Below are 16,055 nucleotides of genomic sequence, written 5' to 3' on the forward strand. Positions count from 1 at the left end.
CGGAAAATATGGTACATTAAATTCTCAAATCGCAGTATTGTAGATGTTCTTCAAAATAAGTAACTGTTGCATTATCTTGTTGAGATAAAAAAGCTGAAACCACTCTTTTATTGATTACAATGTGTATTCTGTATATAATTTACAAAAAACTACATTTACACAAATGACCCATGAGAGAAACATCTTCATTTGTAGGCACATTTACACTGGTAACGTTCAGTCCAAAATGTCTCTGCATCTTTGATAAATTCTTCTCTTAAAATTCAGAAAAATGTTAGAAATTAAGTGTTGAGTAACTACCGGCGAGTAGAAAACAAATGCGTTGTTTCCACCAATCCAAATCACACTGCAACCAACCCATCAAAATAGTTTGCAGACTGCATCATATGACAGCATTTACAACAAGGGTGGTGAACCTGGAGCCACTGGGCCATAAACAGCATTTGATCTAACCCATTGTGCAATTCAAAAAAAAAATACATTGTCAGAGATAACTGTTATGAAAATACCCAAACTTTTAACTCACTCTTGCCTTGACCATGCATACCATCTAGTTGCACTCTAATGAATGACAAAAACATGTCCACAGGAAAACAAGTTAAAGACAATGTTGCTTGCTGGTATGACCCCCCCCCCCTCAATTAAATGGACAATGGCAAAACATTTCCATACATACTTTTCATTTTTGAAAATAATAGAAACAGACATGAGATGCCAAATACTCTTTAGGAAAATAATTTATCAACTGCGACAGTAGTTTAAGGAAGGAAACCCATCGGACGAATACAAAACAATACTTCCCCTTAGAAGAGAAAAATATTAGAAACCAAAAAATGTACATGCCTGTACACCCATGATGGTTAAATAACGGATGGAAATGATACACTGCCAACACCTTTCTTTGCAGCATTAAAAACATTCATGTTCTGACTGTAAAATACTAAAGTGACATTCTCTTACATAAAGGTTAGAAGAGAAGAAAAAAAATATGTCTTTTGCCTACACTTACTGCAGTTCACAGTTGAGAACCATAAAATAATGCACAAATACATCAGATATCCTCGCCAAAAAAACATAAGGATCCTAAGAGGAAAAAAATATTTCGAAGAGTTTTTCAAAGACTTGGTTTGTATGAATGCAACACATGCTTTTGTATTTTCTCATCTGGCAGCCCCACTACATTGTAGCTTCCTGCCTGCTCAAGCTGCTGCTTACAATGTGTGGCACGTGCACAAAGAGCATTGCTATACACAATACTCAAAGTAGTGTAGTTGCAACTGGCGATAACATTTTCAATAGTTTGGCCTTGAAGGACAACCAACGTCTCTGGACAAGTTGTGTCCATAATTTGTAAAATGGCTTCAAATGACTTCTACTGAGCGTATTTTAAAAAGATTCCACCGCGTATAGCTGTATTTTACGTTTTAAAACTCGCTCTGAATATTCAGGAAGTCTTGTTTTTGAGTTGGTGACGAGTGACGTCACTAAACGTCACGTGACGTCACTAAAGGAACGCCCAACACCGAAAAAGACACATTGTAGCAGTCCTTCCATCACATCAATGTATTTTGCTGTATTGTTTGGTTTGAAAACCTTGTGTTGCACCCAACCGCCGCCAGAAGAGGGTGTCCAAGCTCCATATAAGGAATTTATCAGCCTGTGGAAACGGAGGTGGCCACAGGAGGTCGCCATTTTGTGCCTCTTTTCTGGTGATCCGTTTCTCCCCAATGTTGCCTCAAAATGGCATGGAATAAATTCTTTAATCGATTGCAAACATGTATGCTTTCCTCTTCAGAACTATTTGAATCATATTCATAACTGGAGGTGTAACAAGAAAGCCTATTATCCGAATCTGAAGCCATTGTTTTGATTCTCCAGAAATGCAAGACGTCTTGGCGTGACGTCACAAACTGGGGGCGGGATTTTCTGAAAATGCCCAATTCGCAGCTCTTTTTTTTTTTGCAGATTTTGGACACTAAGTCATTTTTATTGGTGTTTTGCATTTGAATAAAAATATCATACTGCATGTTTTTGGTATTTTAGATGCTATAAAACGTTTTTCTGATGTTAGTTAAACAAAAAAGTGACGTCGGTTGTCCTTTAAGAATAAGTGACAGCAGCCAGCAACTGTAGTGTATAAAAGGGGAAGAGTTAAAAACACTGTCATCATGTCATGCCTTTGCTGTAGAAGCTGATGTTTGAAGCCGGGTTTTCAGAGCTCGGTGTTCTGATGCATTCGTCTCTGCGCAGCTGCAGCCATGGATCGTCGTCTCAGAGTTGTTGAGTCAACAAGTTCGTCTTCATCCTCCAGGCTTGGAACATCATCATCTTGCTCCTCTGGGCTCTTGGTCAGGTATCTCCTGCAAGTAATGGAGCAATGGAAAGAATGTGGGAATGAAGGACTACAAATGACTATAAAAGATGGCACAGAGATTTGGAGTAATTTTATAGTCTGACAAAATTGAGGAAATTTTTGTGCCCAAAAATTGCAAAAAAAAAAATTAAGATGTAAGTTCTGCAAATAGTAGATCAATGTTCAAATGCCAACCTGCCTCTAAGTTACGGTTCACAGTATAACTGGTTTGACTCCAGCATCCAGCTGGGTTGGACCCCTCCCTCTTTTATCCTAACATTTGCAAATAAAAATGCATTCATTTATTTTTAATAAATACAGTGATACCTCAACATACAAACTTTTGGTTGGTTCGCAGAAAGTGTGTGTAAGGGGAAAAGCTTATCTGCCAAACATTTATTTCCTATAAGAAACCGACATCAGAAAAACGTTTTATCGCATCTAAAATACCTAAAACACGCAGGCTGATATTTTTAGTCAAATGCAAAACATGAATAAAAATGAAAAAAGTGTCCCAAAACTACTAGTGTCCCAAGACGTCTTTGCCTTGCTCGGGAATCAAAACAATGGCTTCAGATTTGGAGAAGATGCTTTCTTGTTACTTATCCAGTTATGAATGATTCAAATAGTTCTGAAGAGGAAAGCATCAATGTTTGCAATCGATTAAAGAAGTTCTTCTGGGTAATTTTGAGGCATCAGGACTAATGAGTAGCGTCCCAGAAAATGCAGAAGATGGCGCCCAAGCTCCGTTGGAAATGGGCTGATTTGTCTGCTGGGAATTTGTGTCAGCGAATATCAAATAGTAGTCTTGGTGCAACACACAATGATTCACCATCGCGTTATTTATGTATTTTCCTTCTAATTTCGCCATCAACACGGATCAACACGAAGTTTTCAGACCAAACAAAGTACCGCAAAATGCATTGTGTGTCGCTTTCTCGGTCACAGGCGTGACGTCAGGAATCGTCACCAACTCAAAAACAAGACTTCCTGAATATTCAGCGCGAGTCTTAAAACGTAAAATATAGCTATATGCGCTAGAATCTTTGTAAAATACGCTCCGTAGAAGTCATTTGAAATGATTTTACAAATTATGGACACAACTTGTCCGGAGGCGTCGGTTGTCCTTTAAGTTTAAATATTGCGCTCCTCTATTTTAGATGTGCTGCTGTACCTGCGCGCCTGCCGTAAAAGCTCCGCTTTCCGCTGCTTCAACATCGTCTGCCTCTCCTCAGCCGATTTAGAAAAGCGTCCACCTCGGACTTCTATGTTGTCAGGCTCGCTGGGGCCTTTGGTGGCACCGCTGATGCCGCTGGGCCCAGCCTGTTCTTCTGGCGCGGGACTCACCAGCAATGCACCGCGCTCAATGGCCTGCAATCATTTCAAGAAATTATCGGTACATGACAAATAAGGAGTGGTCAAAGTATGGCGTGCTGGCTCCATATATTCTTAAATTCAGGCAACTGAGCATTTACATTTTCACTCGTATTTCAACAGATTTTTTTCCTTCCCTCTCAAACAATCAAAGCAGCATTTAAAAATTGCATTTTTGATTAGCTTTATGATTAAAGTGCCTAAACTGTGCAAAAATAGCACTTATGCATATGCAAACATGTGCCTACAGCATATCTAAAAGACTACTGCCTAATGTTTGAAATTTCAAAGCTACATGCATCATGTGAACAACAAATGAAGCCAACCTTGGAAAACAGAAGTTTCTCAGTGGCAATAGAAATAGCATGCGCATGCTAGGTGAGAATCCTTCAATTTTGACAGCTGACAGACCTGTGTGGGTGGAGGAAAAGGCACCTGGATGCGTCCTTCCAGGATATTATCAGTGGTGACCTCCACAGAGCGGGTTAGCTGAAGGTCTTGCATAACCAGGTAGGAGGGAACCTGAGGGAACATCTCCTGGATCTGATGGGCCTGCCGATATTTAGGAAAAACAAGGATAGAGGAAAAAAAGACCACAGAGGGTATCAGAGCAGACTAATTGTGAAATATCCGCACATGTAGCTAATGCTAACCAGTGGCATTTATTCACCTGTGTCCTTTACACTGCAATTAGTCTCTAAGAGTCTCTAACTTAGCATTAGCAACATTTGTCAGGCAGTGATAACTGCTGTCAACATAACATGCAGAAGAAGAAACTCCTGTGAAATTTCAAACCTCATCCCAGCATAGTAAAAGTATACCCTTACACACACAGAAGAATCATGAAACACTGGACGCGATGTTATTCTGTCCATTTGTGCCAATGGATGGTCCTCACAGGAGATGTGAGACAATCTCTTTTCGTCAATGGGTGCTAAAACTTCGTGTTTGCTTTCAACAGTTAGCTTGTAGCAGACATGCACATTTCACCATGATGTCCCTGATCCACTGTGAAAAGGATGCTTTGATCCTCTTCTCTTTTATCTAAAACTGCTTCCTTCATACAACAAAGAGGGTGCAGAAAGTGCTTACGATTGAATGACTGTGTGTGTCTTTGTGTTGTCATATTCTTTTTTTTTTATTTTGACTTCAAGATGGCGCCGCGAGAGTGGTTTCCTTTACAGCAGGTCCTGCATTTTATTTTTCTACGTCCTTTCCTTCTTTTCCCTTCCTCTTTCTTTCATCACTTAGCTGCTGTGAAATGTACATTTCTCAAGTGTGAGACTAATAAAGGGTTATCTAATCTAATCTATTGACCCTTTGTGAGTCCTCTTATACTAGTGATCAATCTATCTAAAATAATAAACTTACCATGGCTGTCAGCTGAGAGTTGTTAGCCTGAGCAATCCCTAAAATGTTGGTGGTGTGCATCACTTCCACCGAAAAACTGGGCAACCAGCTCGCAATACGTGAGCCTGTGAAACAATGCACAATTAAAGTGACCAGCTACCCCACTGTGTAGAAATTGCATGTATGTACGTGCGGACAGACCATCGAAGTGAAAGAAGTGATTGTGTTGATTGATGTGTGGCCTCTGATCGGCAGCGGCTCCGGTGGGACCGGCGTTGTCCTCCATGCGGGCTCCTTGCTGCTGACCTCTCGCCTGCTCGCCTTCCTCGTTGATGTTGAGGAATGTGCGGCAGGTGGGGCACGAGGTGTCTTGCTCCAGCCAAGAACGCAAACAAGAGCTGCAATAAACAAAAACCACACATATAAACACACAAAAACTCAGATTAGAGAAAATGAGTTTTTTTTAATCAGACAAAACACACACAGAATCAACTGTTTGAAGATTTGAAAATGAATCTCACTTGTGGAAGAGATGACCACAGGGAAGCTTGCGTGCTGACACCATGGCATCCCAACAAATGGCACAGTCGTCATCATTTGCTGCCAGCTCCTCAGCAGTGGCAACTGCAAATCTAAAAAAAATTATAGGCATGTTATTGAAGAAAAAGCAAATCAAATACTTTTACGAAAGTGATTTATTTTTACCTGGCCTCCATGTTGTTGATGACACGAAGGTAGTTCTTATGTCTGCGGATGCGACGCTGCACCTCGTGGAAGAGATATCGCAGCTGCATGAAGATGACCAAGCTTGCCATGGACAACCAGATGTTACCAAAAAGCTGATGAGACAAATATCAAAGAAAAGGTTGAAATATGACAGAAGGATGAGACAGAATCAGATGTATTCATTAATTAATTTCCGCTCATTATCTCACCAGCATGTGAATGTGATGCACCAGGTCTAGAAATAGCATTAACAACTCCATGACAAAGTCGGTGTAATACACATAGGTTCCTTTACTCTCCCAAGTTCCTGGGTGCTTCAGGTCCCACAGGTGAATGGAGTACCTATAAAGGAGCAAACAGAAAATATCTATGTTTTTAGTTTTGGTGAGTGTTTCCTTTTTGAAAAAAATCTGTTAAACCATTGGTAATAATGAACAGCAGAAAGTGCATAATTGACTCCAATTTCCCTGTTTTCCCACTTCACACAAGTGGTTGTGGCAAAATGTTACTTTTTATGGCTCATGTTGCAAAAAAAGAGAATCTGTATAACAGCTATAAAATCAAGAGGTTTACTACTGACAGTGTATATCTAACTGGCCTCTGTGGAACAAAACAAAGGCAGTAAAAACAATGTCTCTTCTTTAGATTAACCTCCACCAACACGGATATAAATCTGAAGAGGCAATATTGCATGTTCAACTGGTGCGCCAACATGCATGAATGCCTTAAAGGACAACCGACAGCATTTTTTTGTTTCCTAAGCGACACCAGAAAAACGTTTTATAGCATCTAAAATACCCAAAACACGCAGGCTGATAGTTTTAGTCAAATGCAAAACATCAATAAAAAATGACTCGTAGATGCCGAGTTTCAGAAGGTCCCGCCCCCTTGTTCATGACATCACGCCAGGACATCTTGCCTTGCTCGAGAATCAAAACAATGGCTTCAGATTCAGAGATGCTTTCTTGTTACTCTTCCAGTTATGAATATGATTCAAATAGTTCTGAAGATGAAAGTATAAACGTTTGCAATCGATTAAAGAAGTCCTTCCATCTCATTTTGAGGCGTCTGGAGTCCAATGTAGCGCCCAGAAAATGCACAAGATGGTGCCCAAGCTCCGTTGGAAATGGGCTGATTTGTCTGCTGGTAATTTGTGTATCAAATAGTAGTCTTGGTGCAACACACAACGATTCACCATTGCATTATTTATGTCTTTTCCTTCTAATTTCACCATCAACACGAAGTTTTCAGCCGAAACAAAGTACCCAAAATGCATTGTGTGTCGCTTTCTCGGTCAGGGGCGTTCCAGACGTGACGTCACGTCAGTCATCGTCGTCAACTCGAAAACAAGACTTCCTGAATATTCAGCGTGAGTCTTAAAACGTAAAATATAGCGATATGCGGTGGAATCTTTGTAATATACGCTCAGTATAAGTCATTTCAAGTGATTTTACAAATTATGGACACAATTTGTCCGTAGGCGTCGGTTGTCCTTGAAGTAGGCTTTAAATGGACTTACCGCATGATAACATGTCCTGTGCGAACAGTCACCATCAGGCACTGGAGGCAAAAGTAGACAGATAAACATAATCAGTCTGCGCCATATCGGTTCCAACAAGTGAAAATTATAGATTGCTTTTACCTCCGCGGCCATGAAAGAAAGGGTGTGCATTCCGTGGGATGCCCCCAGCAGGCCACAGATTACTGCCAGACCGCAGCAGTCAAGCAGGAGCGAGACCAGAAGACACGTGACTCGCACGTGGCTGTTCATGGGTGTGGAGGGCGAGAATGACAGCTGCCACAACATATAATGACAAGGAGTAGTTAAAGGACAACCGACATCACTTTTTTGTTTCCTAACTGACATCAGAAAAACATTTTATAGCATCATAAATACCCAAAACACGCAGTATGATAATTTTAGTCAAATGCAAAACATCAATAAAAATGACTTAGTGTCCAAAATCTGCACAAATTGAGCTGCGAATTGGGTATATTCAGAAAGTCCCGCCCCCAGTTCGTGACGTCACGCCAAGACGTCTTGCATTGCTGCAGAATCAAAACAATGGCTTCAGATTCAGAGAATATGCTTTCTTGTTACACATCCAGTTATGAATATGATTCAAATAGTTCTGAAGAGGAAAGCATACATTTTTGCAATCGATTAAAGAATTTATTCCGTGCCATTTTGAGGCAACATTGGGGGGGAATGTATCACCAAAAAAGAGGCAGAAAATGGTGACCAGGCTCCTTGTCAGGAATTAATCAGCCCGTTTCCACAGGCTGATTAATTCCTTACACGGAGCTTTGTCGGCCTTTTCAGCCTCTTTTTGGTGCAACACGACGTTTTCAGACCAAACAAGTACAGCAAAATGCATTGACGTGAGGAAGGACTGCTATAATGTGTCCTTTTTTCGGTCAGGGGCGTTCCTTCAGTGACGTAGGGTGAAGACTCGTCACCAACTCAAAAACAAGACTTCCGGAATATTCAGCGCGAGTCTTAAAACGTAAAATATAGCTATATGCAGTGGAATCTTTGTAAAATACGCTCAGTAGAAGTGAATGAAGCCATTTAACAAATTATGGACACAACTTGTCCGGAGACGTCGGATGTGTGGTTTCTTGCTCCAGGAATAATTTATTGTTACCCAACCAAATCAAGTACAGACACTCCTGAACTTACGAACATTCGTGTTATGAAAAACGGTACATACAAACATTTTTGCGAGTACTGTATGTCGAAAAATGTTTGGACAAAGATGCTGTAAATTGGATTTTGTATTGTGCACCTTTTTCGTGCCGAGCTTGCTTGCGACTGGCTGCATACTGTACTTCACGCACACGCACGCAGACACATTTGAGGTTTTAATGGCTGGATGTTTACATGATGGACACCAAGACTGACCAATAAGCGCTAAAGTGTTGCCAACGAGTTCAGGCCCCGATCTGCCGCGCTAGCTTACGATTGGCTGTGTAGTGTATGTGAGCAGGGAGGAAATCCCTCTTCCCAGATGACGCTCCAGGAGGACGCGATACATAACAAAAAGTAATGGCTGCTGGCACGTAATTCAGTAATTACGTGCCAGCACCTTCAGTAATGGCTTACAGAAGACCCAAGGATATATGTCGTCGTACTACAGTCGTAGGTGTGAATTTATTTTACGACATTAGAGCGTCTGTGTTTTATACTTCCCCGTTCAGTGTTTGACTTAAAACACACATTGCATACAAAATATCGCACTGAAGCAACTTACGAACAAATTCACTTTACGAACAACCACGAGAGATACTCCGAACGTATCTCTCGCTCGTAAGGTGGGGAGCGTCTGTATTTCTTACTTTTATGGTTAACTTGAGTTAACCAATTTATGGGTTAATGCAGGTGGATTAGGCATTGGGTATAATTTATTGTGTCAAATTTACAAGGGATGTTTGAGAACACAATGATGACAATGATGATAATTCCGCTGCATGTGTTTATCTTTTGGACATATGGGATTCCTCTTTGCTTAGTTGTCAATTAATGGCTTATTTGTTTCTGAAGTGTTCCCACTTAAATATCAAGTGAACATAATAGCACTTAAGTTCAGATGCAAATGGACCAGGACCAATTGGCGCTGGAGTTCATATGCAGACGGACGACTCTGATACTTGAAGCTCAGGTGAACCAATCTGCTCCCAAGTTCACAAGTAAGCAGACCAGTACCGCTGTTGCACTCAAGAGAAATAAACCACACTTGAGTATTCAAGCCTGTATGGCCTGAGATGACCTCCTTCATCACTATTAATAGCACTAGAATTTTGTGGCCTGTTAAGTGACTGATACATTTTCACTTGTTACGGTCTAACTTACTCCTGTATTAGATAGTGTTGTGCCTGTGGTGGAAAATAAAGTATCATGATGCTTGTGGAGCCGCACTCCATCTGCTTGAGGTGTCCCAGATTACAAAGTTACCTCAAAAGACACTTTGGAGTTTGTAAAATTTGGACTTCTAGATATTTCATGGGAAGGAACACCTTAAAAAGATTGACAAATTCTACACGAAGCAATTTGTGACCAAAAAGTTGGGTTTATTGTATATGCGTCTTCCTTTGTACCAACAATTTGTTAGTTGATAGTTATCAATGACAAAGTTTCTTCAGCCGTCATCTTCACTTGTTTGAAGGTGTCGGACGTTTCGCTTCTTACCCAAGATGCTTCTTCAGCGAACTAAAGTCAACAGAGTCCGGCACCGCCACGTCTGGACAGTAGGGATATAAAAAGGGCCGAAACTACCAGCAAGACTTTAGTTCGCTGAAGAAGCATCTTGGATAAGAAGCAAAATGTCCGACACCTTCAAACAAGTACAGATGACGGCTGAAGAAACCTTTTCATCGTTGGACCACTCCTGTGCGACTGAGAGCATACACAGACGAGTTGATAGTTATGTTAAAACCATGAGATGTGGAGTATATCAGATAACTCCAAAGGAAAGAGGTTATTTAAATTGTGTTTGATTATTTCTGACACATTTGGAGACATGTTAATTCTGTTTGAACTTGTATCACATTGCTCAATGTTGTGCTCTGCTTTGTCCAAACAATGAATCAAGGTTTTATGATACATCTCAATTGGATTTTGACTGTTTACTTGTGAGTTTTCACTGTATTCATCAGTATATCAATGTACTTATCTGACAGATGTGTTCATTTGACTTTTGCTGGTATGTGTGCATACACTGAACTTTGGTTTATTTGTCTGAACAAATCGGGTTTGTCTTTTGGTTTCTGTGCTACAACTAAGTCTGTAAAAAAGTGGGTGCATGTGATCAATAAAATCTTACATATTCAAACCGGTCCTTGCAGAGCTGCACCATGAGGTGAAGAAAGACCAGTGCTGAGAACCATAGACACCACATGACAACCTCCTCCACTGTCTGGACGTTCAGCACGCCAAAGATGAAGATAAACTTGTAGAAGATGAAGTTCCAGAACTTGTCTTTTAGGTGCTGGTGGAATTCAAGTTAAGAGATTATGAGAACAAAACAAAACAAAAACAGTCACGTTTGCTCATATTTTCGGGTATTCATAAGCCAAACCCACCTGTTTTTCACTAACTCGGAGAGGACCAAACACCACATATTGGATCATTTTTGCAATTAACATTAAGGTGCAGCAGACTGTGTTCACTAGCACCTACGAGGAAAAAACAGACGCATTAGCTTTTAAAACTGCTATCACTCTGAGGTATCACAGTGTGTTGTACCACAAGTGTCGTAAAGGTCAGTGTGTGCATATATATCCATCCATCCATTTTCCAGACCGCTTTATTCTCATTGGGGTCACGGGGGTTGCTGGAGCCTATCCCAGCCGTCTTTGGGCTCTAGGCGGAGGACACCCTGAAAAGACATGGCACTCTCACACTCACACCTAGGGACAATTTAGAGTGTTCAATCAGCCTGCCATGCATGTTTTTGGAATGTAGGAGGAAACCAGAGGACCCGGAGAAATATATATATACAGTATATAACAAAATAAGCAGCTCACCCATACGAAGATGCTATCTGTTACCAGATACCACAAGACAGTGGTTGCCAGTTCTGTGTTACTAATATCATGATTCAAGTCTTCCAAATCCACTTCGGTGGATGTTGGGGACTCATCCCCTTCCAAAGACACAAAACCAGGATCGGTCACAGTGGTGTAGGCGCTGAAGATGCTCCCTGCCAGCAAACCCAACGTCAGCGCCGTGTAGGTCTGCAGACTCGGCCAAGGGAACCTCTCCAGAAATAGCAGAGGCATTTCTGCTCCGAGCCCTCGCCCCACTTGATAAAACTGTGCTGTGTTCGAGACCTTGAAAGAGCACACGTTTGTCAACGCAGTGAAGTCGCACCCACGAGTTATGTGAAATGAATTAAAATTAGTTACTACATTGACGAAAAGCGCCTTCTGATAAACACGTACGAACTGTGCTAGAAATGTTGAGAATGACGTTAAACAGGTGAGACGTTTACCTGACAGCACACCGATCTCGTTTCTGTTTACCAATGTATCAACACCACAAATTATTTCCATTTCGAAACATATTAAACTCAGTTATATGCATTTCCTTAACGTCAACCAAGCGAGAATTGAATCCGACCTATTCGCATTGCTAACATTGCCTTATATCGGCTAACACTAGCTCCAAGTTGGCTAACATTCGCTACTTTGCTAACCATTCTATGCTTCAATACGAAGCATTAAATACGTATTAAACTTTCACTTACGGTTTGCCACAATCCCCTACGCAATATTCAACCTACGCGTTGTATCGAATGTCGTGGTTTTTTAGGAGTGCTCCATTAAAAACATCGTAATGGTCAACATCGTCATGTTTATTTCATCGAGCCGCAGCCAAGCTGAGGGGAAGTTCCGGTCTCGTGCGCCTTGCGCGGACGTCATCATCAGAGATCGACGTTTCCTCTCAATTTTGTCGGCGATTTAACGCATCTACATTAATATCTTCAGTTCATTTTCATGTCACTGTTCAATTATTGCAGGCTACGAATACTTATAATTATGCAACTACGATAATGGGCAGGTTTGCACTCCAGGTGAGATGAGGAACGCTGCAGGACAGGTGGTGGTTGACTTTGCTAAGAGAATGGAAATGGCTATTGTGAATACAGTAAAGTCTCGTTATATCGATATTCAAGGGAGTCCGAAAAAATATCGCTATAACCGGGACTATCGATATATCCGACCCTGTTTGCATGTAATTTTCTCCGTGCGTGCATAGAAATAGTATCGATATAACCGGGACTAGCGATATATCCGATATCGATATAACGAGACTTTACTGTACTTTCAGAAGAGACAGGTACATAGGGTGACCTATAAGAGTGGAGGAAGAAGTACAAAGGTAGACTACATTTTGTGTCGACGGCGCCATCTATAGGAAATCAGTGACTTCAAAGTAGTGGTTGGTGAGAGTGTAGCCAGACAGCATGGTGGAATGGGGAGGTGCAGGAGTGTATACAGAGAAAGAGGTTAGCAAAGAAGAAGTGGGACAGTGAGAGGACGGACGAGAGTAGACAGCAGTAGAAGGAGATGCAGCGCACGGTTAAAGTAAAGGTGGCAAAGGCCAAACAAGAGGCCTATGATGACTAGTATGCTCGGCTGGACAGCAAGGAAGGCGAGACTGATCTTTACAGGCTGGCGAGACAGAGAGACAAAGATGGTAAGGACCTGCAGCAGGTTTGGGTGATTAAGGATAGAGATGGCAATGTATTATCAGGTGCCAATTGTGTGATGGCAAGATGGAAAGAGTACTTTGTGAAGAATTGATGAATGAGGAAAATGAGAACGAACAAAGAGTAGAAGACGTGACTGTTGTGGACCAAGACGTAGCAAACATTAGCAAGGATGAAGTGAGGAGGGTGCTGAAGAGGATGAAGGGGGGAAAGGCACTCGGGCCTGATGATTTACCAATCGAGGTATAGAAGTGTCTTGGAGAGGTGTCGGTGGTGTTCCTGACTGGGTTATTCAACAAGATCTTAGATGGTGAACAGATGCCTGAAGAATGGAGACGAAGTGTACTCGTGCCCATTTTTAGAACAAAGGAGATGTGCAGAGTTGTACTAACTACAGAGGAATAAAGTTGATGAGCCATACAATGAAACTCTGGGAAAGAGTAGTTGAAGCGAGACTAAGAGCAGAAGTGAACCTTTGTGAGCAGCAGTATGGCTTCATGCCAAAAAAAAGAGTATGACGGATGCAGTGTTTGCTTTAAGAATGCTGATAGAGAAGCACAGCGAAGGTCAGAAGGAATTGTATTGTGTCTTTGTAGATCTGGAGAAAGCGTACGACAGGGTGCCCAGAGAAGAGCTGTAGTATTGCATGAGGAAGTCTGGAGTGACTGAAAAGTATGTCAGAGCAGTGCAAGACATGTATCATGACTGTAAGACAGTTGTGAGGTGTGCTGTCGGTGTGACGGAGGAATTCAAGGTGGAGGTGGGACTCCACCAGGGGTCAGCTCTAAGCCCCTTCTTATTTGCTATGGTGATGGACAGGCTGACAGACGATATTAGACAAGAATCTCCTTGGACCATGATGTTTGCAGATGACATTGTGATCTGTAGCAAGAACTGGGAACAGGTGGCGGAGAAACTAGAGCTGTGGAGATATGCCCTGGAAAGGAGAGGAATGAATATCAGTCGCAGCAAGACGGAATACATGTGTGTGAATGAGAGGGATCCAAGTGCAAGAGTGATGCTACAGGGAGAAGATATAAAGAAGGTGGAAGATTTTAAGTACTTGGGGTCAACTGTCCAGAGCAATGGAGAGTGTGGAAAAGAGGTGAAGAAGCGTGTCCAGGCAGGCTGGAGCGGCTGGAGAAAAATGTCAGGTGTAATGTGTGATAGAAGGGTTTCAGCTAGGATGAAAGGAAAAGTGTATAAAACAGTGGTGAGACCAGCCATGATGTTTGGACTGGAGACAGTGCCACTGAAGAAAAGACAGGAAGCAGAGCTGGAGGTAGCAGAGCTGAAGATGTAGAAGTTTTCTTTGGGAGTGACCAGGTTGGATAGGATCAGGAATGAGTACATTAGAGGGACAACTCATATTAGAGGCTTTGGAGAGAAAGTCAGAGATAGTCAGACTGAGATGGTTTGGACATGGAGAGAGAGTGACTATTTCGGGAGAAGGATGCTGAGCCTTAAACTGCCAGGCAGGAGTCCGAGAGGAAGATCGAAGAGGGGTAGATGGAGGACATTGATTCGCTGTGGCGACCCCTGAAGGGAAAAGCCGAGAGGAAAAGAAGAAGAAGATATCTGAGTAGTTATACTAGTTTGGTACGCTTTCTGCTACGTTTTTGCTATTTCATTGTCTGAAGATTTACAGCGATTAACAAACTTGATTGAGATCGCAGAAATCACTGAAATATGTGGGTGAATAATCTAATTAACAAAAAAGGCAATTTATGGTTATAGATATCTACACTCCCCTCAATAAAATGATTTGAAAGCAATGCATACAAAATAAGTGGACCTGTGGCGTCACAGGTGCGCACCACAGCTTTGATGTCTTTCAAGCCCTTTGATGTGCGTCTCAGCCTGACACTTCCCACGCTTGAAAATGGTTTAAAAGTGCTGCCGTCGCGGGACAGAAGATCCTAATCATCTCGGACTCAGACCCAGGCAGACACGCAGACTCGCAGGCCCGCACATCATCGGACGGAGTTTCACTGCACGACTTGCTCGACTCCACGCCATGATTAAGCTCTGGGATACATCTGCGTCTCACTTCCCTGGGAGATCTGACAACTACCATTGTACAAATAAAGAGAAACATCAAACTCTTTAGACATAATAAACAAATGCAGTCAAACAGAAGAATGTTCTTTGGAATGATGACACGAACTGGAACCTTTTGGTCGGTTACATGAGCCCGAAGTGTCATGATCTGGTTGGCGACCAACGGGTAGCCCTGTCAGCCCTACCTGCTGCCTCGCAGGTGCTGGTCGTTCCCAATCAGTGACTCTCAAAAGGACTCCCGGCACGACCATTTGCTGTCGGATCATTGTTGTATGCTGTTGTATGCATTGTATGCTGTGCCTGTGTTTGTTTAACCTTGGCGGACTTTTACTCTTGGTTTTCTTTTGTTCCGTTGTATTTTTCTGTTCAAATGGTTTTAACATTTTAGATTTTGTTCCTGTTGACTTTATTTTAATACAATTTGTCAAACAGCTCATGTATTTTGTTTTTCTATTTTCATTCCTTTCATAACTTTGCTGCTGTGAAATGTAAATTTCTCCACTGCGAGACTACTAAAGGCAAATCCAATCGAATCCAATCCAAACACAACCTCCTGCTTTTTGGGATCCACATCTGCCATCACCACCTTACAAACCGTGACACTAAGTCTATGTTAATAGATGCAAGATAAGGTATACAAGAAGAGAATTCTGTACCAACTAGATGTTATGATGTGCAGTTAATTTGCTAGATGCAGTAGACTGAGGGGTGAAACATCTATACAGATTACAACAGACTTTTCATTGTTCTTAACATGGATGATGAGCAGAGATTGTTACGATCGGTGGTAGGCCCATTGATTTTGGATGTTGGAGATCTAACCCAGGTCAAGGTAAACTTTGAAGGAGTCAAACTAACACTGACTGAGAGGGAAAGCAAATGTATCTGAGAAGAGCTATTTCACTAGTCCTGTCGTGTTAATTTAACTGCTAAATAACTTAAAATGTAATCCCTCCTAATGTTAAATGCTTAACTAA

General features: G+C 41.7%; 1 protein-coding gene across 2 annotated transcripts; it reads right to left on the minus strand.

Moving 5' to 3' along the window:
- Positions 1–166: 166 nt before the first annotated feature.
- Positions 167–12,200, minus strand: LOC148900836 (E3 ubiquitin-protein ligase AMFR-like). Of its 2 annotated transcripts, none has more exons than XM_088992827.1 (14): positions 12,052–12,200; positions 11,330–11,635; positions 10,886–10,978; positions 10,627–10,791; positions 7,446–7,598; positions 7,323–7,363; positions 6,013–6,145; positions 5,783–5,916; positions 5,599–5,709; positions 5,279–5,475; positions 5,099–5,202; positions 4,163–4,279; positions 3,528–3,724; positions 167–2,360 (listed from the first exon to the last, which is right to left on the minus strand). In XM_088992827.1, the coding sequence occupies exons 2-14, from the start codon at positions 11,582–11,584 to the stop codon at positions 2,213–2,215; spliced, it is 1,848 nt and encodes a 615-aa protein (XP_088848953.1). In that variant the 5' UTR covers positions 11,585–11,635; positions 12,052–12,200; the 3' UTR covers positions 167–2,212. The 2 variants fall into 2 exon arrangements, with proteins under 2 accessions (XP_088848953.1, XP_088848952.1); XM_088992826.1 differs by having other exon boundaries at positions 4,139–4,279; positions 12,052–12,199.
- Between the last annotated feature and the right edge of the window lie 3,855 nt (positions 12,201–16,055).

The sequence above is a fragment of the Hippocampus bargibanti genome, linkage group LG03 (genome assembly GCF_051943395.1).
Source record: "Hippocampus bargibanti isolate YZ-2025 linkage group LG03, ASM5194339v1, whole genome shotgun sequence".
Lineage (NCBI taxonomy): Eukaryota > Metazoa > Chordata > Actinopteri > Syngnathiformes > Syngnathidae > Hippocampus > Hippocampus bargibanti.